Source organism: Paroedura picta, chromosome 5, assembly GCF_049243985.1.
Source record: "Paroedura picta isolate Pp20150507F chromosome 5, Ppicta_v3.0, whole genome shotgun sequence".
Classification (NCBI taxonomy): domain Eukaryota; kingdom Metazoa; phylum Chordata; class Lepidosauria; order Squamata; family Gekkonidae; genus Paroedura; species Paroedura picta.
Window position 1 is genome coordinate 117640691 of NC_135373.1, and position 25128 is coordinate 117665818.

Below are 25128 nucleotides of genomic sequence, written 5' to 3' on the forward strand. Positions count from 1 at the left end.
TGACTGCAGCGGATTACCTTCAGCCACACTGTGAAGATCCTTGTGCCGAGTTGGCAGCTGCTGCCAAAACGACCTTTCCCAAAATACCCACACAGCCAATCAAATCTCTAACAGCCAAACATAAGCCTTACAGACTTGCAGGGTGATCCCCTGCAAGGATGCTTTGGGCTGATCCTGCGTTGAGCAGGGGGTTGGACTAGATGGCCTGTATGGCCCCTTCCAACTCTATGATTCTATCCCACCCCGTCTAAAAGCACTTGGTGGGCACCGGGACAGATCTGGGCAGCCACCACGGTGCCCATGGGCACTACAATTGGGACCCCTAGTTTACATATTTATTTACTATACAAATGGTCATGATTGCTCCTGATTTCAAATTCATTTATGACATTAAATGAGTGTACCTTCTACTATGGGTTCGTAAGTGTTAATTAGTGTAACAGCTCTTCCTTCACCTCCAAGTTCAAATTGTTCCTTTCTTAGAAACTCGGCTAGTTTGTCCGCAGTTAGGAATTTTTTGTTCGGTGCGTAGGTGCAAAAGAGTTCGTGAAATTCAGGTCTGTGCATGATAGCGCGATAAATTGCCCTGAAATCTTCCATGGTAATAGCTCCAGCCTTCTGCTTGTCATTTTTCTAAAGAAAAAAGAGGAAATACCCCATTAGCATGAATTCAATTTTATGTATTACTCTACTCATATCCCACTCGTCATCATTAAAACATGATAATAAATTTTGACAAACTTTCTTTGGCCTCAGGAACCGGACCAAAATATAGGCGCTGGACTTATTTTTCAGCCTTCACGGAGATGCATTTTAAGGACAGATTCTCATTGCTTCGTTCTAGACAAAACGTGGGGCTGATAAAAACGTCATAAAATAATTGCTGGAATTACTAAATGTCTCAATGAAATTTCTAGCTACCAGTGAGGTGGGATTTGTGACACCCTGACAATGACCTGGGATTTGTGACACCTTCTCAGTCCAGAGCCAGTTTGGTGTAGTGATTAGAAGTGCGGACTTCTAATCTGGCATGCTGGGTTTGATTCTGCGCTCCTCCACATGTAGCCAGCTGGGTGACCTTGGGCTCGCCATGGCACTGATAAAACTGTTCTGACCTGGCAGTGATATCAGGGCTCTCTCAGCTTCACCTACCTCATAGGGTGTCTGTTGTGGGGAGAGGAAAGGAAAGGCAACTGTAAGCCGCTTTGAGCCTCCTTCGGGTAGGGAAAAGCGGCATATAAGAACCAACTCTTCTTCTTCTTCCAAAAAAGTATGTATAGAAGAGCGGTGAGCAGCAGGATCCCTGAGCTTTTCCAAGAAATTAAGGTTTCATTTGAAAATAACTTTTTTTTCACACAAACACATGAAGCTGCCTTACAATGAATCAGAGTATTGGATTATTATGAGTTTTCCAGGCTACATGGCCATGGTCTGGTTTTTCGTTTCTGATGTTTCAACAGTAACCATGGCTGGTATCTTCAGAGGCAGGACACGGCAAGATGGGAATCTCTCTGTGCCACTTTAGGGATTCCCATCTTGCTGAGTCCTACCTCTGAAGATGCCAGCCCCCGTTACTGGTGAAACGTTAGGAAATAAAACTACCGGAACACAGCCTGAAAAACCCACAGCCAGTAGACTCCAGCCACGAAAGCCTTCAACAATGCAATCAGAGCATCAGTCTGTTAAGGACAGTATAGTCTGCTCATGGAGGTCTTTCACATTACCGCCACTGAGCTGTGCCCCTTCCACTGCAAGCCCTCATGACTGTGAAGAGAAACCTACACAGCAGAATCATGCTAGGAAGGGAGAAGAAAAGCCAGCTGGGAGGTCAAACCTGCAGCTTGGAATGCAGCTCCATCTTGTTTCTGTAACTGGAATCACACCAGGGAGCAAAGGTCCTTCCAGGGGGAGTTCCTTCCTTCCTTCATAAGGATACTGTGGCTTATTGATGCTATCGATGGGAAAGAGGCATTCCATGCCCCGTCTGTCTGCAAGATTGTCCTGCCTGAATGGAGTGCAATTTTGACACCTCTTTCTCCATGAAGGAATAGGTCACAAGAGTAGCACGACTGGCATCCTTCCACTTGCACCAAGCCAAGCTATAAGTGCCCTACCTGGCCCCAGAACACTTAGCCACAGTGACCCATGCGACAGTCTCCTCTAGACTGGATTTCTGCAACTTGGTCTATGTGGGCCTGCTCTTCTCCCTGATCTGGAAACTACTAGTCCAGCCAGGGGTCTCACAGGAGCACCCTGGAGGGCACACATTTAGCCAGCACTCCAATAATTGCACTGCTTACTGGTTGAATTCTGGATCAGACTTAAGGTTCTGGTAATTACCGTTAAGGCCATATGCTGCCTGGGCCCTGAGTATCTGAGGGACTGCCTTGCTGCCTATGCCCCCCGAAGAGCACTACACTCTGCAAACACCAACAAGGGAGGCTTGCCTGCCCTCAACCAGAGCTAGAGCTTTCTCCATCCTGGCCCCCACTTTGTGGAATGAACTCCCAGAGGAGATCAGGGCCGTGCCAGAGCTAGCACAGTTCTGCAGGGGTTGTAAAATGGCGTTCTTCCACCAGGCTTTTGGTTGAGGCTAAAGAAAAACAACAACACCAATTAGAGCCTCCAGAAGCCCCTTCTACCACCACCAAACTGCACCCAATCAGACAACAGCACAGGGCAGCTCCTGACCCGGCAGCACACTCTCAGAAAAATAATGCCAAGTTATGCAGTTAATGGTTGTACAGTTAAAGTTATAAGGTTGAAATTATAGAAATGTTACATTCATATTTATAATGCATTAACTGTAGTCTTCTACGAATTCGCTGTAAACCTTCCTGAGGTGCAAAGGAAGGCAGTATAAAAATATAATAAAATAATAAATAAAATAAATAGCGACAGGTGCCAAATGATGATACTCTCAGGTTTCTTTCCTCATGTCATGTGTACGTGCGTCAAGGGCTTCATCTTTTAAGTTATTAACCATCTCAAACTATCAAAAATTGTTTCATAGGGCAGCCATGCTGGTCTGCAGTAGAACAGCTAAGTTCAACTCCAGTAGCCCCTTAGAGAACAAGTATTTTTTGTGTATAAGCTTCTGGCCCATTATGCACAGCCCGTATTCGCGGTAGCAGCGCTTCGGTTAAAATCACCGAGAACTCATGCTGCCGCCGCAAGTGCAGGCACCTCCTGGCCCCGGGCTTCCGTAAGACCCGCGTTAAGCGAATGCGGGATCTTCCGGAGCTTCCCGGGTAAGCCAGGGCTGCGGCGGCCCAGCGCTATGCATAATCGGCAGTGCCGGGCTTGTCGGGCTGCCCAGCCTCAACCTGTGGTGTCCCTTAAGGGACACCGCTTGCCCCTGCGGGCTCCGTAGTGGCACGGAGCTGGCAGGGGCAATCCCCTGCCACCCCCCAATCCCCCAGCCCCTCCCCACCTCCCCTGCCTGTGCAGCTGCACTTACCTCGGCCGGGCCTCCTAGCCCCAGTGTAAAGCGCACGCACACTACGTCGGGGCAACCCAGTATGCCCCGCTCCCGTGCGCTCACGGGAAACGGCGGGGCACACAACGGCACGGCGCCAGCGTGCAGAATCTGGCGCCGTGCATAAAGGGCCTTTGAGAGTCCAAGTTGTCTGACAAAGGGAGTTCTGAAGCTCAAAATTTTACACCTCCAAAATCTTGCTGGTCTCTCAGGCACTTCCAGACTAGAATCTAGCTATCGCAAATTGTTTCGTTTAGAGGAAATGCTATCAAAGGGAAAAAAATAAACCAAGGACGTGTCTTGTGGCAGACTAAGTACCTATAATTGAGCAGCAATGGGGAAATTTGCCTTTGCAAAATAAATTTCTATTTAGGAACAACTGAAAATTTAAAATTTGGAATGTGATATATTAACTTTAAAAGCCATGAAGCACTAATTGCAAATATTTCATTCTAAAAAAAATAGCATTTCTCACCTTAAACAATTTTTTCACATGAACATAGTCGTAGGAGACATTAAACCTGTTGAGCAGTTGCAAAGTCTGGTCTATATTGATCTTGCCACTCAAAAAATCAGGGGTGATTATGTCTAAGAACCATGTAAAGAATAGGAAGTTAAGGAATTTTTCAACAAGCAGAGGTCTTTCTAACAGGGAACTGGTTCAAGTATGGGACAATCACATGAGCAAGATAATTGTTTCACGTCATACTACAACCAGTACTGACCAGCCTGCCCATACTGAATAAGAGGAAGTATGGCGCAACCCACGCTGTAAGTACACCAAAACTGACATCAATCCCCTGGTTCTTCCGCCAGGCATTTGGTTGAGACTGACTGAACCAAAGTGTCTACTGGGCCCACCCCAGAAAACCCCCTACCCATGTACTGAATCCCGAACCAATCTACCTATGGAACCGTAGTTAGCAAGTTAATCATTATGGAAAAGTTACAGGAAAGGTTATAGAAATTGTTAGCAATTATGGAAACCAGTTACTGTTTATGAATTATGCTATACTATATCTATATTCTATGTCAGGTTTCAACAAGAGAGGTGAAATACAAATCTTTTCATCGCCTGTATGACCTATATCTGCCTTGTTCTCTGTTTATCCACACATGCAAGTCAACGTTTATGTTATATTATATATTAATCCTTTCCATGTATCCCCCATGTTGTATGTAAACCGCCCTGAGCCATACGGAAGGGTGATATAGAAATCAAATAAATAAATAAATAAATAAATACGTAAGTAAGTAAGTAAGTAAGTAATTAAGTAAGTAAGTAAGTAAGTAAACCGCCCTGAGCCACAAGGGAGGGCAGTAGAGAAATAAAATAAGTAACTCACTGAACCTCAGTCAGGAAGATTCATACTTCAGCGGTTCCTTGTAACTCTTCTATAAGAGTTACAAGGAACAATAAGAGGCCCCCATTTGGTGGAACAAGCTCCCGGGTGAGCTGCGGGCCCTGCGGGATCTTTCAGCGTTCCACAGAGCCTGTAAAACGGAGCTCTTCCGCCAGGTCCACGGTTGAGGCTGGGGTCAGCGTGGTACATCGACTGCCTCCCCCCTGCAGGCGTCTTCCCGGGCTTCTTTCCGAACATCGCTGACCCCCTTCTCCACCCCCCCTTTAGTAATGGGGTTAGGAAGGGGATTTTTGCTCCGCCATGTTGTGATGGTTTTAAGTCTTTTAATGGGAGTTTTAAGGGGGTTTTAAGACATTGTAACCCATCACGAGCCAATTGGGAGTTGCGGGAAATAAATCAAAATAATAATATAAGGTTGCCAGACCCAGGGGGGGAGGTTGCCAGACCCAGGTTGGGAAACTCCTGGATATTTGGGGGTAGATCCTGGGGAGAACAGGGACCTCAGTGGGATACAATGCCATAGACTCTACCTTACAACAACAGCCATTTTCTCCAGGGGAACGGATCTCGGTAATCTGGAGGTGGGCTCTAATTCCAGGGGATTCTCAGGTCCCACCCAGGGGATAGCATTTCTAATACACTAGCAATGCAACTCTCCCAGGTCTGATACTCTCTAACCACACCAAACTGGCTGTCAAGTGACTGGCGTAGCTGCAGCATCCTCATGAGTCCAACATTTGCCACTCCTGGTCAAATATAGGTTGCCAACTCCAACCTGGGAAATTCCAGGTGACTTGGAGGCAGTATTTGAGAATGGGGGATTTAGGGAGGGATTTTAACTAGCCTCTTGTGGCGCAGAGTGGTAAGGCAGCCGTCTGACAGCTTTGCCCATGAGGCTGGGAGTTCGATCCCAGCAGCCGGCTCAAGGTTGACTCAGCCTTCCATCCTTCCGAGGTCGGTAAAATGAGTACCCAGCTTGCTGCTGGGGGGTAAACGGTAATGACTGGGGAAGGCACTGGCAAACCACCCTGTATTGAGTCTGCCAAGAAAACGCTAGAAGGCGTCACCCCAAGGGTCAGACATGACTCGGTGCTTGCACAGGGGATACCTTTACCTTTACCTTTAACTAGCCATTTTTCCAAGGGCTCTGTATTTTGGTGCCCAATTTCTGTCATGACTCATCGACTAGGACCGTCGTCTCTGGGTTGAGAAATACTTGAAGATTTTGGGACTGGAGCCCATCAGGGTGGGGTTTGGTTAGGGGAAGGACATCGGCAGGGTATAACACCATCCTAATTACTATACAGCACTATACTAGGTATGATACTCTAACTATACAGTTTCAAAGATACAGAAGAGCTACAAGCAATACCTGAAGTATGCAGGTCATTTGTCTTTTGTTATATAGATGTTTACAAAAACAGCAGTGATATTTCAGCACATTTCTTGAAATGGAAACTTTTTATAATATTAAAAGATACATTTCTGGATTAGCCTTTTGTTGCAAAAATGTGTGCAGATTTTCCTATATTTTCCCAGTTTGGTGTAGTGGTTAGGAGTGCCGACTTCTAATCTGGCATGTCAGGTTCGATTCTGCGCTCCCCCACATGCAACCAGATGGGTGACCTTGGGCTCGCCATGGCACTGATAAAACTGTTCTGACCGGGCAGTGATATCAGGGCTCTCTCAGCCTCACCCACCCCACAGGGTGTCTGTTGTGGGGAGAGGAATGGGAAGGCGACTGTAAGCCGCTTTGAGCCTCCTTCGGGTAGGGAAAAGCGGCATATAAGAACCAACTCTTCTTCTTCTTCTTCTACTGTTAACTCCTAGAGTTGGGTCTCTGCTTAATAACTACATGCACTTACATAAATGAATATTTTGTTTCAAAAAAACAAGAAATAGCTTGGTGCAGTGGTTAGGAGTGCAGACTTCCAATCCAGCGAGCCAGGTTTGATTCTGTGCTCCCCAACATGCAGCCAGCTGGGTGACCTTGGGCTCGCCACGGCACTGAAAAAACCATTCTGATTGAGCAGTGATATCAGGGCTCTCAGGGAAGGGCATTGTAAGCCGCTTTGAGAATCCTTCTGGTAGAGAAAAGCGGCATATAAGAACCAATTCTTCATATACACACACACACACAGCAGTGTTAATGTAATTACTCATGTAGTGCACCTTACCATTCTCCTCAGCATCCAAGACAGCTTGATAAGAGTTCCAGTGTACAAGATTGAGATGTCAGTTGTGCACAATCTTTCAAACTTCATTCTTCCTTCTTAACACAACATAACAGTGAATCATTCTACCAAGTTGAGTCAATCAATAGTTCGTAAAGAGCTCAACAAACTGAAAACAGTACATGAATGAAGCTAATACTAGCCAATGCTAGTTGATTGACTGTTCTGTTAGAAGACTGTTAAAGCTACACATGTATTTGCTTTCTTATACATGACCTCTGGATGACCACTGGGCATCTTATATATTCCTCCATAAATCAAAGGTGACAGGAGGTATTTTATTCATCATAATAATGACCACTCTTCTGTGCAAAGGATCAGTTTATTGGGGGAAAGAAATGACAACCCCTAACGTTTTCAGTTTTATGCAAGTGAGGGCTGCTGCTTTCCATAGCATAATTTATAAACTGCATTTTTATGCAAGTTTATTTTTGGAGGATTTCTATCTTTCTAAGCAACTCCAAAAATTGCTGACTGGGAAGCAGGATGCAAATTCTATGACACAATTCTTTCTCCCAATAAAAGGACAAGATTTCAAAAAACATGCTGTGGGTATGTGTATCTATAGAAGTTGATTTTTATATCCCACTTTCTACTTTTTGGGCACTATCCACAGCTTGGTATAGTGGTTAGGAGTGTGGACTTCTAATCCGGCAAGCTGGGTTTGATTCCCTGCTCCCCCACATGCAACCAGCTGGGTGACCCTGAGCTCACCACAGCACAGAGAAAGCTGTTCTGACCGGGCTCTCTCGGCCTCACCCACCTCACAGGGTGTCTGTTCTGGGGAGAGGAAAGGTGAATGTAAGCCGCTTTGACACTCCTTCAGGTAGAGGAAAGTGGCATATAAGAACCAACTGTTCTTCTTCCAAAGGGGTCTCAAAGCAGTTCATAATTGCCTTCCTTTTCTCTCGCCACAACATACACCCTGTGAGGTAGGTGGGACTGGGAGTTCTCTGCTAGTTCTGAGAGAACTGTTCTGAGAACAGTTCTCTCTTAGAGAACTGTGACTAGCCCAAGGTCACCCAGCTGGCTGCCTGTGGAGGAAGAGTGGGGAATCAAACCTGGTTCTCCATGTTAGAGGCCACCGCTCTTCCCCACTACACCAAGCTGACTGTCTCATATATACAGTCTCATATATTACAAGATAGATAGATATACAGAGAGATACATGGATTACAGGTAGGTTGGTAGACAGAGAATGATGGGTGGGTGAGATATGGATGGACAGGTAGGTAGGTAATGGTGGGTGGCTAGACAGAGATGGGCAGACTGGTATGGAGAGAATGGTGGGACAGAGAAAGATGGATGGACAGGTACGGTGGGTAGAGAATGGTGGGTGGATAGAGATGGACAGACAGGTATGGCGAGAATGATGGGTGAGATGGACAGACAGGTATGGAGAGAATGGTGGGTGGATAGAGATGGACAGACAGGTATGGAGAGAATGATGGGTGAATAGAGATGGACAGACAGGTATGGAGAGAATGATGGGTGGATAGAGATGGACAGACAGGTAGGGTGGGTAGAGAATGATGGATGGGTGGATGGAGATAGGTAGGTAGGTAACTGGTTCTTCCTCTCCTAGAATCTTTCCAGCCTCACAACCCCCAGACAAGGTCGACCAGGCGCACAAAGAGCAGGGAAGGAGGGCGCCTCGTGCCTGAAGGGGGCTGGCCCCTGGCACCCTCCGAGTCCCCAAATGCCTCCCTGCGCCCTCCGCCCCGCAGCCAAGGCGGCCAGGGGCAGCCCCTGAAGGCGGGGCGGGGAGCTGCGGGGACAAGGATATTTGTTCTCCATGGCGCCGCCGTGGTCGTCGCCTCCTCCTCAGCATGGCCTTTCGCGTCTGCTCCTCACTGCGGTGATCTCAGCAGCTCCCAGCGCGGCATGCCCTCCTCGGCCGCCCGCCCGCCCCACCGCGTCCCTCTCGCGCAGCCAGCCGCCCGCGCGGGCAACGGCAAAAGGCGCCGCGCCTCGCGCGGGGCCGGCACGCGGAGGGACTCCGTGACGTCACAAAGGCCTCGAGGCGGGAGCGCGGGAGGGGGGGAGGCTCGCTGCCTCTTTGCCTCGGCATCGCCAACACTCCCCCCCCACACACACACACACACACAAAGACGAACATGTTTCTCACCCAATCCTAATCGTTCCCGCTCTTTTTCCAACCCCCCCCGCCGCTCTGGTCTCCAAGGCAACTCGCGGGACCTCCTCCAGCGCCGGGCTTGAGGCGAAAGCGCTGCAGCTGCTTTTCTTGAGGGGGGTGGGATGGCGCCAAGTCAAAATTCTCCTGTGTTCTAATTTGAAAGCCCTTCGTTCACGCAGTCATTTTTTTTTTCTTCACACAAACTGTTTTTTTCTTTAAAAAAAATTAAAAATCTTAAAATCACACTGGAATGGGCATGTATTTATTTATGTCAGTAATTTAAAATAAGTGTATCCTGCTTTGGGAAGTTGCCTGAGGCAACCTTCCAAAATAAATATACATCAGGGGACAGAGCCTCTGAATTCTCCCGTGGCTCAATGGGAAAGTGTCTCCTTTGCATACAAAAGATCCTAGGTTTAATCCCCGGCTTTAAGACATAATAATACATATTTAATAATAGTGTGTTTATTTCTATATCCTGCCCTCCCCAGTTGACTCAGGGAGGGTAAAGTCAGATAAAAGCAATACAAAGGCAATACATAGATCAAGGGTGGCCAAACTAGCTCTCTAAATGTCATGGCAGGGGCTGATGGGAATTGTAGTCCATAGTCCTCTGGAGAGTCGCAGCCTGGCCACGCCTGCCTGGCATATATAGCAATGTAGCAAATTAATTAGGATCAAGTAGGGAAGCAAAAGACCAGTCTGAAGACCAGTGGACCATTGGTCTGATTCCTAAGAAGGCAACCTCATGCATTCTTGCAGCCACAAAAACAACATGATGCCAAACCTGTGGGCTTTCTAAGCAGTGGGCTTTCTGATCAAGTGCTGTTTGCTGCATTTTCAATTGGATGCTTCTGCAAAAACAAATTATGGTGTTCGAACTGGGCTCGAACAGACAGCAGTGACAATCCAAATTGATTTACAGCACCCGAAAAATAGCAAAGTAAATGCCAATGCCCTCTCCTCCAACAAACTAGTTCAGGGGTAGTCAAACTGCGGCCCTCCAGATGTCCACGGACTGCAATTCCCATGAGCCCCTGCCAGCGGTTGCTGGCAGGGGCTCATGGGAATTGTAGTCCGTAGACATCTGGAGGGCCGCAGTTTGACTACACCTGAACTAGTTACATAAGTTGGTGTTAGGATCTCCCAGTATGACAATTGATCTCCAGGTGACCAAGATCAGTTCTCCTGGAGAAAATGACTGCCCAGGAGGATGGTGTTAGACTGTGTTGAGGTCCCTCCCCACCCCAAACCCCATCCTGTCTGAGCTTCGGTCCCAAAATCTCCAGGTATTTCCAACCCAGAGGTGGCAACCCTAGTCGATGCTTCATGACATAATCTGGCCTCATCAAGGAGTCCGATGTTTACAGGGTGGGAGGGGAGCCCTGAAGATTAGAAACTGCCAAACTCCAGCTGAGGCCTGGAGATCTTCTGGAATTACAACAAATTACCAAAATACAGAGATCACTTATGGAGAAAAGGCCAGCTTTGGAGGCCTTTGGAGAGCATTTGTAATTCTGGGAGAACTCCAGGCCCCACCTGGAGGTTGGCAACCCTAATTATTGCAGATGGAGGCCAGTATCTATTTTTTTAAACCATGCAGAACCATTTTGTCCCCTCTTTACATTACTTTTCCCAAAAAGCCATGGACATGTTTTTCTTCTCTAATCCCTTTACAATCGTAATTGTCCCTTTCATGTGTTTTGCAACATGAGGATTTTAATTACATCAATACAGTAACAAGCGTTTCTAATCTTGCCTGTACAACTGAAAGAACATGACATCCATCCAGGCCCAAGAATGTTTTTTAAGCAGGATTCTGAAGTTCCTAACAATAACAATAATTACTTGATTAGGCAATTTGTTTTATTACCTTTATCACATGTCTCACAAGGCAACACGATGCCCATGGCTGATGGGGATTTGAATTCAGTTCCAGGAAATGTTTTTTCCCATCTTCTAATAAACCATAAAAGGTTTACTAACCTCTAGTCAAGCACAAGATCTGGTCACCTCTATATAGGGCTATAGGCTAGTCAGTTGTTGATGAACCAGCGCACACCAGTTGGTTGCTGAATTGGGTGGATCTTTGATTCAATTTGGTGTGATATGTGAGGCATAATAGAATAGGATGTAAGATATAATAACATGTACAGAATTCCTCCCATCATGGTAAAGACTTCACTTCCCAGCGCAGGGGGGGGGGGGGGATGAACCCAGATTTGGCTATCTTCCCAGCACGATAGCACACAGAGAGGGAACATGCGACCAATCAGAAATGAGCTGGTATAATGTCAAAAAAACATGAATGCATAGTTAATTTTGGTTACACTTTGGGTTATGCCATAACTTTGTAACCAGTCCAAGGAAAGGAATGGAACAGAATGTATAAAAGAAAGTAGTTATGGTCACAGTGTCAACGCAATTTGTTTTGTGTCTCACTGTTATAGGGATTTTTTCTTCCTTTTGCTACTCAGGTGGTATCTCCTCCTGCTTCACCATTTGGCTGGGTGACCGGAGGGCGGGGGGGGCACCCCTTTTTATGTAGACAAGAGGTTTTCAGGACCTCTTAACAACTAAGGCATAATTAATCCGTGTTAGCTGATCATGAGTATGTCCTCTTGGGTAAATCAGAAATTCCAGGGTCAAGGAAAGATTCAAATGGGTAGCCGTGTTGGCCTGAAGAAGCACAATAAAATCAGAGTCCAGTAGCACCTTTAAGACCAACAAAGATTTATTCAAGGCGTGAGCTTTCGAGTGCAAAGCACTTTTCCTCAGACTAGTCTCTTTTTTTAAGGGTCAAGGAAGTTGATTGCAACCCTCAGTTCGCCACAGCTCTCATGATACCCCCAGCATTTTAATTTTGATTTCTAAAGCATTTTGTTCTGGATCCATCATTCCCAACTGTGTAGAGATTTTTTAGTGTTGGCGAGAACAGGGCTGCAGTGAATATCTTGTATAATTTTGTGTCAGGATCTAAAACCGGCAAATCTAGTAGGTGGTCTTCAGCCACCAGCTTTGGAACACATCGTTATCCAAAAGTCTTGGATGGGAAGTCTGAGAGATTGGTTAATTAGAAGCTAATCAGAAGATAAGTGAGAGTGTTCTTAAAGAAGATGATAGCCCTCTTTAAGTATTTGAAAGGTTGTCACTTGGAGGAGGGCAGGATGCTGTTTCCGTTGGCTGCAGAGGAGAGGACACGCAGTAATGGGTTTAAACTACAAGTACAACGAGATAGGCTAGATATCAGGGGGGAAAATTCACAGTCAGAGTAGTTCAGCAGTGGAATAGGCTGCCTAAGGAGGTGGTGAGCTCCCCCTCACTGGCAGTCTTCAAGCAAAGGTTGGATACACACTTTTCCTGGATGCTTTAGGATGCTTAGGGCTGATCCTGCGTTGAGCAGGGGGTTGGACTAGATGGCCTGTATGGCCCCTTCCAACTCTAGGATTCTGTGATTCTGTGATTCTATGACGAACATTGACGCTAAGGGACCCATCTTCAGCACAAGTAATCAGGGGATCCAGACAATGGAGGGATACTGTCCTCAATTAACTTGGTCCTATGATGTATGTGGCACAGCATTCCATCGTGGTAGAGATTTAATCCCTTAACAAAATGTTACTAGGCAGCCACTTAGTGTGCCAGTAAATGTATAAATGATGGTAACCCATCGCCACCATACCAGCTCACCCTTAAAGTCAGCAATGAGCCAACAAAGGATCTCTCACCCTTGCAACAAAGTGGGGGCCAGCATGCTGACTCAGCGGCATAGCTACATGCAGCTGTTTCCTGAGCTCTAACATAACCAAGCAGATCTATGGTGCCGCTGCTGAAATAGACATAACTGGCCAAAGGTGAGCTGAGGGTAAAACTGGAAATGGCCTATTTATGCCGCATGTTAGAGGCGCTGATGCGACCAAAGAGACAGCTACATTGAAGCAACATATGCCCCTAAACAGCTGAGCTACTAAAATGGGATTGCAGTTGACAAACAGCATGGCAGGGAAGTGTTGGCCTGCTTTCCTTGCATTAAAAAGAGGCTGCAGTTCACATCAGCAAGTACTGCTTTATATATTTTGCAGTTGCAACATATATCTTTGGGAACAGGGCGACAGCTTTTATTTTTTGCAGCCTTAGATAAATATTCTTCAGTGTGACCAAGGGAAGAAAAGGGCCTGCCCCAATGGCTTTCTACAAAAATCGTTTATTTTTATTTATTTACAAAATACATCTGGCATTCCGCCCTTGCAAGGACCAACAAGGCAGCTCACAAATTTAAACCATAAAACGTCATTAAAACAATTAAAATCAGGATGAAAACATTTGATGAGAAAGGGGGGGGTCGTTGTGGGAAAGCCAAATAAAACAAGTCAGTCTCATGGCAAGATATATCTCATGGCAAGATATATATTTCCCTTGCCATGAGAAATCGTGAATGTATTATGTCAAGTCAGTCTTTATCTGCCGGCCAAAAATGGCAACCAAATGGAATAGACACATTTCCCTGGAGAGACAGTTCCAGTGTTTGGGTGCCACAACAAGAAAAGCCCTCTCCTGGGTTTGCTGACCTAATAGATGCCGTTTTGGAAGTGATATCTGCTATCTTTCAAGTGGTTTGATTTTTTTTAAACCACCAAGACTGCATTCCTAGGCACAAGAGTAAACTAGAGTAAAGCCCCATTGAACATACTCTGGAAAACAATTTCATTGGCTTGAATATTGTCCAAAAGCTGGTGTTTAGTATGTTGTTTAAAATTTTGTTCCCATCTTCAGTTTCATCTCTTCAAACACGAGTCATAATGTCTGAGGAATATTCACCATCTGATAAAGAAAAAATAAAAATAATCTGTGGATTGCTACGCCAGGCCCCTCCAAATGAATTCAACGATGTCTTTGAAGATCTTCGCATTCTGGTTATGGATGATCAGTTGATGAGGACTGAAGCTGCTCATGAGTGTGCCCATCACAACAAGAAGAACTTCAAAGCGGTGAAATTACAAGGTGGAAATACCCTACTGACTCACTACAGTGATCTCAAAGGGAATCGCTTCTTTGATCCACAGAGCTCATTTTCATTCCGATACGATCACCTGAGCGGAAGAGTGGATAAATGTTTGGTTCAAGACACCATAGGAGATGATGCAGAGCTGTGGAGATCAACTCTTAACATTGCTTTAAAGATGTACATGAAGAATCACTTCCCTTCGGGAACTTGCTGTGTTTTCCGGAAAAACATCAAGAACAACTCTTTCTTTATGGTCTGCATGGAAGCTCATCGGTTTCATCCTCCAGAATTCTTTAATGCCCTCTGGACATCGGAGTGGACATTTGCCTTCACTCCACCTTCAACAGAGGTCACAGGGAACTATCAGCTGCAAATACACTATTTCAAAAAAGCGAACTGGCATTTGACAGTAAACAAAGAAGTGCAGAGGTCCGTGTCCTTACTTAACCGTGTCCAGTTCGCCATTAATTTTGCACAATTAATGGAGGATGAAGACAATGAATTTCAGATGGCTCTGGAGAAAACCCTCGAGGAATTGTCAGTCGAACTTTGGAAAACGCTACGGAGAAGGATTCCCATCACTCGTACATTCATTGATTGGGATGAATTACTGAATAAAGAGAAGGCCAAGGTGAAGGGATTTGAAAGCACTATATCGCTAAGCAGGCTGAAGGACTCTGCGTGAATGAAATATAGGCCAGATATAACAACTATCACTGCGTGCTTTCATGTTGATTTACTTGATTTATTGCCTGATGGGTCATGCGCAGTCTTTCAGAAGGATGAATAGTCTCCAGGCCAGAAGCATCTAGGCTGGAGTATGTTTTTGTTTCATTTTATGCTTTCACCATGCAAAGGGAAAGAACTTCTTCCTATCATGTCAGAACAAATTGGGGCTGCACATTTTAGGCCACAACAAAAGATAAAACCCCAAAGATGTTTATAGGTACCATTAAGATGTGGGGCGGGGGAGGCTTCGACGTGGCCCTCGGAGCGGATCCGCCATGGCAGCCCTGCTCCGAGGGCCTCCCAGAAGCTGGCCAATCGTGGGAGCGGGGGGCGTCTGGGGGAGGCTTCAGCACGGACATTGGAGCGAGCCTGCCGCGGCGGCCCTGCTCCGAGGGCCTCCCCGAAGCCGTGGAGTCACAGGAGAGGCAGGTGGGGGAGGCTTCGGCGTGGCCTTCAGAGCAGGCCCACCACGGCGGCCCTGCTCCAAGGGCCGCACCGGAGCCATGGAGTCGTGGGGCTGGCAGGCGGCTTTGGGAGGCTTCGGCAGGGGGTGCGGGGAACAGGATTTCGCTGCAGGGAAAGGAGCTGGGTTACCGCATCTCCGACGTGGCAGCCCAGCTCCATTCCCTGCACCAAAGCCGGGGCGTTGGCCGGAAGGGGGGCCCTGCCTTGGGCGGGAGTGGTCTCGGGGGGGAGGGGGCCGGGGGGGAGGGGCGGCCTGCCACGAGGCCTGCTAGTGCCAGCTGTATTTCAGATACAGCGGGCTTAAATTCTAGTACTTAGATAAAACTGTAAACGTGTTTTCTTTGACAGTTGCAGTTTCATTTTTTCCCCTTCTGATTTTAAACTAAATTAATGCATTTTCATGGGTATCATGTGCTCTGGGCACTGTACCTACAGCACCTAATGGATAAGTCAGCCCTGGGTACAAGACCATAGAGTCTACCCGCCAAAGTATCAATTTTCCCCCAAGGTTCAGATCTCTGTAGCCTGGAGCTGAGCTGTATCCCCAGGTTCTACCCGGAGGCTGGCACCCCAATGTGTCAACCCTGGCCCATACGTAGATGCGAGCCCACCAAGGAAGTCCAGGATTCTGACACAGAGTCAAGTAAGTCATCTAATGACTCTTGCCTTGAGTTACACGCCATGTTACCTTCCACAAGCCAGCCCATCTGGGAATGGGGGGCTATAAATTTGAAAATAAATCAATAAAAATAAATTAAACCTTACAGGGTCATCATAAGTCAGCTACAACTTGACAGCATGTTCCACACCCCCATGGGAGTTTTGGGGAGCTGTTAGGAACACCCAGCCCTGACCTTAATGGCTCAGTCTACTTTGATCTCGAAGGATCTCAGAAGTTAAGTAGGGTCATGGTGATCAGTTCTTGGATGGGAGACTACGAGGGAAGTCCCGTGTTGTTTACCTCTTGCTTTGAAAACCCTAACCTATAAATATTGTTAGCCCATCTCAATGAGAACTAAGCCATGCAAGATATGGTTTTACACCTTACTGTGAACTGCACAGAAGCATGAGCTAGCAGTATTCCGCAGAACAATGTCCAGTTAGATGAAGAAAAGTGATACCCATAAGGGAACTGTGAAATATGAAGATTAGCTTAGACAATTGAATTATTTATTCATTAAGATTCCTTTCCCCACCAGCACTTCTCCTTCATTTGCCAAAGCGTTTGCCTTAGAGAATACATGCATAAGGGAAGTCAGTAAGTGTGTGGACCCGGCCACTAATCACAAGGATATTGTAATGCGTTTTTCATGGTCCATTGTCGTTTCGTTATCTTCACAGAATTGCTACCCTCTATTTGCAAAATGTTCCCATTAACAGGAGCGTTTCAAAGACATGTGTATATATTTTGCAGCGTGTAATTTTCAAAGGGGGCAACATCCCTCATGCAATAGGCAGCATTTCTAGATCTGTAGCAAGCCAGTTATGCAGTCTAGAGTGAAAGTCCAGTTCAAGGCACTTGACGTTCATCAGGTTACCTTGGATTATAAAAATGATTATAAAAACATATGAAAATCCCTGAAGGATGTATTCAAAGGTATGTCTAGCCCAATACCCTAAACAAGACAGTGGCCATCCAGCTGTTTTCAGGAAGGCAGGGCTCAAAGGTAATAACCCTCCCCTCTTCTGTGCCCTTCCCCAGAAACTGGTTCTATTTAGCCATCTTTGATAGAACTGCCAACCTCTCCTGGGTGTAGTCTGCATGGGACTTTTTAACCACTCCCATTCCGAATAAATCTCTCCTGCCTATACTGGATTCGATTTCCATTTTGGTTTTGGGTGCTTTAAATTTTCCCTCTGCAACATGCATGATTAATCCGGAGTGACCCTACCTTTCCTCCGCGATATCCAGAAGTGGATGTAAACCTCAATATTTGAAAAATCACCATCAGTAAGTATGCAGATTTCTGCTTTTTGCGAATTAATTTGCTTCTCTGTGCTATGCAGCAAAGCAGTCTTCCTTGATTGGCCAGGGCGTCAGTTCAAAGACTTCCTGGTTCCCGGTTGCAAGGCTTGTCTTAAAGTGACCGAGCTCCAAAAGCCCTAACTTCTCCCAGCAGAGATTTGCCTCTTGGATTTATTTTCCCATCCTCTGCTGTCTCCAATCCTCCCCCTCCCCTTGTTCAAGAAAAGAAAGAGACTCCTGCTGTGCTTGGCTCCCCTCCCTGCTCTGAGCTTCCCCAATCAAGTACAGAACACTTTCTGTTTCAATTGGGGGGGGGATAGAGGAAGACCCGAGTTCAAATTGATCTGAATTCAGCAGGATCCACAACAGAAAAACAACTTAAGTGCAGAATAAGCCCTGGACAGTTTCTACACATTGGACTCACTCATCCGTTATGTTGCACTGTCGCCTGGTTTCAAAAGCCATTTCGGGTATGTTAGGTTTGGGAGGGAGTTTGGGTTGGGAGAGTTTTAATTTTAGGATGCTTTGAATTTTGACTGTGAATGTTCTGCACTTGCAGAGAAGGGCAATCCATAAATATAATAATCATAATCATAATCATTTACCTATGTGATGTGGAGATGCTGTTGTTTGAAAATAAAAAAAAACAAGTCCCAAGTCCCTTTGGTTGCTCAGGAGGAGTCAGACGGCGCACAAGGTAATATTAGAAGGCTGAACATGAGGTACTAGATAATACCCTGTTTTGCAGGGAGAAAGCCGTGGTTGATTCTAGAACACGGTGTTGAGAATAGCATTGTTCTTGCCAGCCAAAAAACAATAGTTTGAAAGCACACAGAGATCAAGCTTTAAGGAGCTTACAGCTCAGAAAGTTGTTGAAGCTGAAGGATAATTGAAATGTAGGAGGAAAAAGCCATTCAGATGAAGTAGAAAGCTTCTTGGTGCCAAAAAAAAATGCCTGGCTTTTATTGCCATTCTGGTCCAGTCTTGGAATTGAGCCACCATATTGCCTGGGGAAATTAAACTCTCCCTGATGAAGAGAGGGGAAGGGGGGAACAAAGCTACTTGAGCACAAACATTTAATATGCCTCTGCAGGGCTGGAAAAGGCGAAGACTATTTACTCTACAAAAAGAAAACTGGCTGTGAGAAAATACAAACTATTTGTCAACCAAAGTTAGAATTAGACCTGAACTGGATGGCCCAGGCTAGACTGATCTTGTCAGACTCAGAAGCCAGGGTCAGCTCTGCTTAGTACTGAGATGGGAATGCTGAATTAGTATTGAGTTAGACCACCAAGGAAGTCTAAGGTCACTACAAAGAAGCAGGCAATGGTTCCGTAAGGCAGCTTGCTGTAGTGGTTAAGAGCGGCAACCTCAAGTTTGGAGAAACAAGTTTGATTTCTCATTCCTCCTCCACTTACAGCCAGTTGGGTGTCTTTTGGCCAATCACAGTTCTCTCAGAGCTCTCTCAGCCCCACCTACCTTCCTGGGTATCCATTGTGGAGAGAGGAGTGGGCAACAGTAAGGTGCTTTGAGACTCGGGGTGGTAAGAAGCGGGGTACAAAAAAAACCTAAGCTACCTTTGAACATCTTGTGTGTTGAAAGTCCTATCAGGTAGCACAAATCAGCCATGACTTGACAGCTTTTTCCACTACCACATTCTGGCTCTTGGCACACCAACACCTTTCCTGGTGCCCAGAAAGTCTTTTAGAAAGTGGGTAAGCCGAGGTAGAGCTTTTCCTCAGCAAGACATATGGTTGGCCATTTTGGATATGATTGCCTTTGGCAGCCATTTTGTGTTTGTCTCTGCCTCCTGCAGCAGCCATTTTGTTAGAAACCTACACTGAAGGTAAGCTGTGGCAGCCGTTTTGTTAGGAACCTAAAGGTTGAACAGCAGGAAAAGTTTATGTTTAAATACAAATGTTTTTTTAGAGTCAGGTGCAAATAATAAAAATTAAAAACATTGATAAAAAATCTCCATCATATTCTGTTGTATATAAACTATTGTAAAATGGATCCTACATTCTGAAATATTATTCAAAAGGCCACCACTCTCAATGTTGCCCAGCTCTTATTCAAAAACGCATTCTCAAATGTGTTAAGAAGCACAAGCATTTTCACTGTGTGAGTGAACGGAAGGAGAAGCAACCATTTTGTGGCTGCCTCTGCCTCCCGCGGCAGCCATTTTGTGCCAGACATTTTGTGGCGGGGCCTGCACCTGCCACGCAATCTCAAACTTCCGAAGTTGCTCGAAGGCTCACAAAGGCTGGGGACCCCTCTTCTGGGATGTCAAGAGTTGGAGAAGTAAATTATTTTTGTCTCTCAAAATATGCAAGGCCCTGTGGTGTCTCTGTGCAGCCACAACAGAGGGCTTTATTATCTCTGGATCTATCCAGGCCTCACACTAAAGTAATCCCTTTTCTTCTTCCCAGGGTGTTGCCCACAAGGAGACTTGAAAAAGAACGCCCTGTGATTAGAGTACTCTGAAATCGTGGTTAGAATCAAGGAATGAATCTATCATAAACTATTTATGCCCCTGGCATCCATATTTTCAGTTGTGATCAAATTTGCTGTCCCCAAAGCTCAATAAATATTGATTTTCAGCCTCTTCTCCATTTATGGGCTTTGTTCCCGTACTGTCATCTTGTGTATTTCTTTCAGCAGGGCTGTGTTTTTGTGAACATTTCACCCCCTTATCCCCGTGACGAGAGAGTCCTAATTTCAAACTACCCAGGCATAGGAATTTGTGCATGAGAAAGGTATTAAGTAAAAAAGATTAAAAAAGAAAAAAAAAGAAGTAATTGCTAAAAGGTAATCAATCATACCAGGCACAGCATCCTATTTTAAAACGTGCCGAAAATGTCGCTGCCGCCTAATGCTTTTCTCTCTTCTTGCCTGTGCCCTAAGCACTCTCCCTTTCTCTTAATTTTATCTTAACATCTGTAAAGCTGGCAGATTTCATTATGTAAATACATCTGAGCAATGAATATGGCTAATGCACCGACTAAATTGTAGAGGCATATTTTTTGTTCTTTCCTTTTTCTCCCCTCCACCACTTTTTATTTGCATAAATAATCAAATACGTTCTGTGATCTAAAATACTCTATTAATCAACAATTCCTTATATGTTCTTTTCAAGCAAGGAATAGAAATGGGACACAACTCAGGCCTGAAGAGTGTTTAAGTCCGCTAGTAGGGATCCCACCAAGGTTTCCGTAGGCATGGGGGGGGGCATTTTTGTTAAAACTCCAAACTCCCCCCCCCCCAAAGGACTGCTAGCTCCTGGTTGGAAAATTCCTGACGATTTGGGGGCAGAGTTTAGAGAGGGACAATGCCATAGAGTCCACCTAAGTGGCCATTTTTCTCCAGGAGAACTGATCTCTCTGGTCTGGAGATGAGCTGTAATTCTGGCGGGTCCCCAAGTCCCACCTGGAGGCTGCATGAAGGCCTGACCAGAGAGAGAATGGACTAAAGCTAAATAGAAACTATTAAGTTGAAGCAAAGCTGAAGAGCTCATTTTTGTTTTCCCTCTCAAGGCTGACATGGGAGGGACCTTACTTAGGTCTTGAGTTGTGTGTGTGTGTGTTGGTTGTGGTCTTTCAGTGTGCTTCTTGGTCTTCTCCATCTGTGTTCTCTCCCAGTTGGAAGCATTTAAAGAGACCCGTGACTGAAGAGGCCAAAAGCTTCCATGGGCTGCAGGAATGCTAGCCCCCAGGTGGTTACCTGGGGATCCCCAGGAATTATAGCTCATCTCCAGACTAAAGACATCAGTTCCCCTGGAGGAAATGGCTGCTTTGGAGGGTGGACTCTATGGTGTTGTACCCAACTGAGGTTCTTCCCCATCTCAAATCCCACCAATTCCCAGCTCCATTCCCAAAATCTCCAGTTATTTCCCAGCCCAGACCTAGCTCCCCTTGTGTGTTGGCTACTGAGCAGGACTGAAAAGCCATCTGATAAGTGAGCTCACCTCTATCCACCACACTGCAGGGAATATTCCTGTTGCGTTTGTGGATCTGCTGGGGACCGAGCATGAGCTCCACGGCAGGATCCAAACAGGCATGAAATTGACCAATGCATGGCTAGGATCCCATCTGCCAGACCCAATCAATTTGAACCCGAAACTGACCATTAGCAGGCACTGGCAGGAAGATCCATTATTTGTCCTATGTATATATGTTGGGTTTTAGAGTAGTTGGCTGGTTCAGTTTTGCCCATGCTAAAGTCCTATTAGGGCTGATTGGAGTCCCAGCATCCTGGCTTCCTTTGAACCTATGGATTTAACCACATCATTACCACATCAAATGTATTAGTTCTGCGAGTAGACACATTCTCATGTCTGCACGAGGTGTGCTGCAAACTCACATGCCCGGAGGGGTTGTCAGCTTTTAATCCAGCAAAATAAGAGCTGCCCTGCTCTGACTACACCATTGAGGTAAAGGGAACTCTGGAGACTGGTTGTGACGAAGCAGAGGCGTGGGTATCTAGTAAAACTGTAGCTTATAATTAAAAGTAAGCAGAGATGGCAAAGAAGGTCATTAGAGTGCAATGGTCATTAGAGCTCTATAACACGCCATGAAGCAATTATGCTTTTTCTGAATGGACATAGCTGACAAAAAAGATAACACCATGGACTACCTTTCTACAAAACAGCTGCCTGTTATTCGTTCTTAGGTATCACTCTTTGTTGCCAGCCACTTATTACTCTATTATTTCCACATTTTACTATACAAATAAAGAGGAATCTGTGATTGTTCTGTCTTTCCAGAAACTGGACAAATATTGTGACTGGAGCAGATCGTGGAAAGCATCCCTGGTGTGTAACCGTCCCATTATGTGCCGGTGGAAATACTGCATTTGTGAAGGGACCTCTGCAGGTCTACCAGGTTCATGACTCAGAGCCTGAGGTGTGGGAAAGGTTTAAGAGCCAGTTTGGTGTACTGGTTAGGAGTGTAGACTTCTAATCTGGCATGCCGGGTTTGATTCTGCACTCCCCACATGCACCAGCTGGGTGACCTTGGGCTTGCCACGGCACTGGCTGTTCTGAGCAAACAGTGATATCTGGGCTCCCTCAGCCTCACCTCCCTCACAGGGTGTCTGTTGTAGGGAGAGAAAAGGGAAGGAGATTGGAAGCCGCTTTGAGCCTCTTCTGGGTAGAGAAAAGCGGCATATAAGAACCAACTCTTCTTCTTTTTAAGACCTCTGCTATCCCAATTTTCATCCTCTACTCTCCATTTGCTCTTACATATAATCCTTCTTTTTTGCTACTTTCTAAATCCATGCAGGTCATGTGGGGCTTGGGCATTTTGCTCCCCAGGATTGCTGCATCTGAAGAAAGCTCCATGTCTTCCTCTAGTCTAGCCTAGAAGGCTTTTAAATTTCTTTTTCTGTCTTTGCTGAAATCTAAGAGTGAAGCAAAACAACGAACACACACCAAAAAACCCCTATCTCCCCCACCACCAAGCAATTTAGATTAGTCTTTGAAAGCACCTCTGGGGGGAGACTTTTTGGATCGGGGTCATGGCTAGGATTGCCAACCTGGAGATTTTGGGGATGGGGATGGAGGAGGGTGGGGTTTGGGGAGGAGAGGGACTTCAATGGGGTGTAATACCATGCAGCCCACTTTTCAAAGCGACCGGTGAAATAATCTGTGATGCCTGGGAATCAGTTATAATCCCAGGAGATCAATTATAATCCCAGGGGCATGTGGCTGGCCACGTTGGAAACGGATTGCTGGGTTGCATGGGCCTTCACACACTCTAACTTGGATGGCCACGGATAGCACGATCTCATCAGACCTCTGAAGCCAAGTAGAACCAGCTCTGTTTAGTACTTGGATAAAAGACCATCAAAGAAAACTAGGGCTGCTATCCAGAGGCAAGCGATGGCAACCCTTCCCTGGCCGTCTTTTGCCTTGAAAACCCTATGGGTAGGATTTCCAGGTCCGCGCTGACAACCGGTGGGGGATGGAGGCACTTTCCAGGAGCAGATGACATGGCGTCACTTCCGAGGTGTACCAGAAGTGACATCATCACATCAGCAATATTTCAGTGCCAGTCTGGCACCAGGGCAAAAACTCTATGGTAAAAATGGCTTCTACCCCAGACCCTTTGCTCAAATATCAGAGTGTTGCCAAGATGACATTGATGGGATGATGTCACTTCTGACATACTGAGAATGAAAATGCCATGTCATTGGTTACATAGCCTGGGCTTCCCTTCTCCCTCCAGCCAGCTGATTGGGGAGGGGAACAGGGGCAGGGCCTTGAAACAAGGGATCCATTACCTCCAGCATAGGTGCTGATATAACCCTACTTCTGAATCCTCCACCACCCTGGCCTTTATGTCCCTTGCCTACCATTGTCCTATGCAAGTCAAACAGTTTGAAAGAAGAGGTCATGCTGTTAAGTCATGGTTGTTTTATTGAGGAAATAGGCAGCTGGGGTGCGGAGGGGGCAGGGGACACTGTTAACAAGCATTATTGCTGAAAGTACCAAACATGCACAAAAAGCGAAGCCGGGCTCAAGCTGACACCCAGTTTGGAAAGAAGCGGGATATGGCGGTACCCTACAAGCAATGCAACAGGAGAATTAGTATATGACTTTAAAAAAACAAAGGTTCCATGTACATGAATATGAATCCATATATACCAAGCAGCTCAATAACCTCCCTAAGCATGCTATAAGTGAGAATTTTGTTGTGGGCATGGAAGTACCTGCTTCCTGTCCTGAGTATGCCCCTTTCTTTTTTCCTGTATTGGAGAATGACCGGGATTTGTTCTTAGGTGCTTTGCTCCAAAACCACATTGGGACAAAATCTCTCTTGCTGCTTCTCGCTGCCTGGATACCACCCAAGGAATCTCCAGGGGCAGAAGGGAGTGAAGACTCCACGTGCAGAAACAGTCTGGGCCCCATTAGGGTCTTTTCTTGTAAGAGCAGCTCTTCTATGACTTCCCCGTGCCTTTGGCTAGCACCATCGTCACTCTTGGTCATCTTGAGTGCCACAAAATTGTATTCCTGTAACTGTTTGGGCACTTGCTATGAAACAACTTAAGCGCTTCATATCTCTAAAGCTCTGGTGGCATTAAATCCCACTTATAGAACATTTCTGGCAGTCAGAGAGATTTCTCAGTGGAACAGGCTTCCTCGGGAGGTGGTGGGTTCTCCATCTTTGGAGATTTTTAAACAGAGGCTGGATAGACATCTGTCGGAGAGGCTGATTCTGTGAAGGCTCAAGGGGGTGGCTGGTTGCAGTGGATGAGTGATAGGTGTGTGAGTGTCCTGCACAGTGCAGGGGGTTGGACTAGATGACCCAGGAGGTGCCTTCCAACTCTATGATTCTATGATTTTATGAGTCACATTTTCTGATTTTTAAATTTTGCTGTGGGTTCCCCCACCACCTAGGAAAGGAGAAGGTTACAATCTCATTTCTGTTTTAATGAATTCGCTTCAGCTTAACTTAACAAATCCTCCAATGAGACAAAAGCCTAGCCATCTAATACCAGAAGGTAAAAACAATGTTGTAAAGAGGCAAATCATATTTGACCCACAGGGTTGCCAACCTCCAGGTGATGGCTGGAGATCTGATATTACAACTATCTCCAGGCAACAGCTGATCTTCAGATAAAATGGTTGTAGCCTTCCCCTATCCCAAACCCTGTTTTCCTCAGGCTGAACCCCCCACAAATTTCCAGATATTTCCAAATCTGGAACCCTACACGCTGGGGATCTACGATCAGATCCCCAGATGGGTTCTTT

General features: G+C 46.0%; 3 protein-coding genes across 6 annotated transcripts in view; 1 reads left to right on the forward strand and 2 right to left on the reverse strand.

The window, feature by feature from the left end:
• The window catches only part of LOC143838577 (1-phosphatidylinositol 4,5-bisphosphate phosphodiesterase zeta-1-like), a 47068-nt gene extending 38021 nt beyond the window's left edge, over positions 1-9047 (reverse strand). The window contains exons 1-3 of the mRNA XM_077340109.1: positions 8861-9047; positions 3954-4075; positions 405-633 (exon numbers count right to left, since the gene is read on the reverse strand). Of these exons, the coding sequence (XP_077196224.1) occupies positions 405-633; positions 3954-4075; positions 8861-8873 (364 nt within the window). The 5' untranslated portion in view covers positions 8874-9047. The remainder of the gene's footprint in view (positions 1-404; positions 634-3953; positions 4076-8860) is intronic.
• Positions 9048-12955: 3908 nt separating this feature from the next.
• CAPZA3 (capping actin protein of muscle Z-line subunit alpha 3) lies at positions 12956-14931 on the forward strand. The gene is made up of 2 exons (XM_077340964.1): positions 12956-13067; positions 13987-14931. Exon 2 carries the CDS (start codon positions 14013-14015, stop codon positions 14901-14903), a length of 891 nt encoding a protein of 296 aa, XP_077197079.1. The 5' UTR covers positions 12956-13067; positions 13987-14012; the 3' UTR covers positions 14904-14931.
• Positions 14932-23770: 8839 nt separating this feature from the next.
• Positions 23771-25128, reverse strand: part of LOC143838578 (1-phosphatidylinositol 4,5-bisphosphate phosphodiesterase zeta-1-like) — a 54832-nt gene continuing 53474 nt past the window's right edge. For all 4 annotated transcript variants that reach the window (XR_013231425.1, XM_077340110.1, XM_077340113.1 and 1 more), the window contains one exon: positions 23771-23938. Coding sequence is in view for 3 of the 4 variants with exons in the window: in XM_077340110.1 (XP_077196225.1) it covers positions 23850-23938 (89 nt within the window). In the remaining variant the exon portion in view is untranslated. The remainder of the gene's footprint in view (positions 23939-25128) is intronic.

Excerpts from the sequence above, each read along its gene's own strand:
- CAPZA3 (XM_077340964.1), top strand. The coding sequence starts at position 14,013 with ATGTCTGAGGAATATTCACCATCTGATAAAGAAAAAATAAAAATAATC.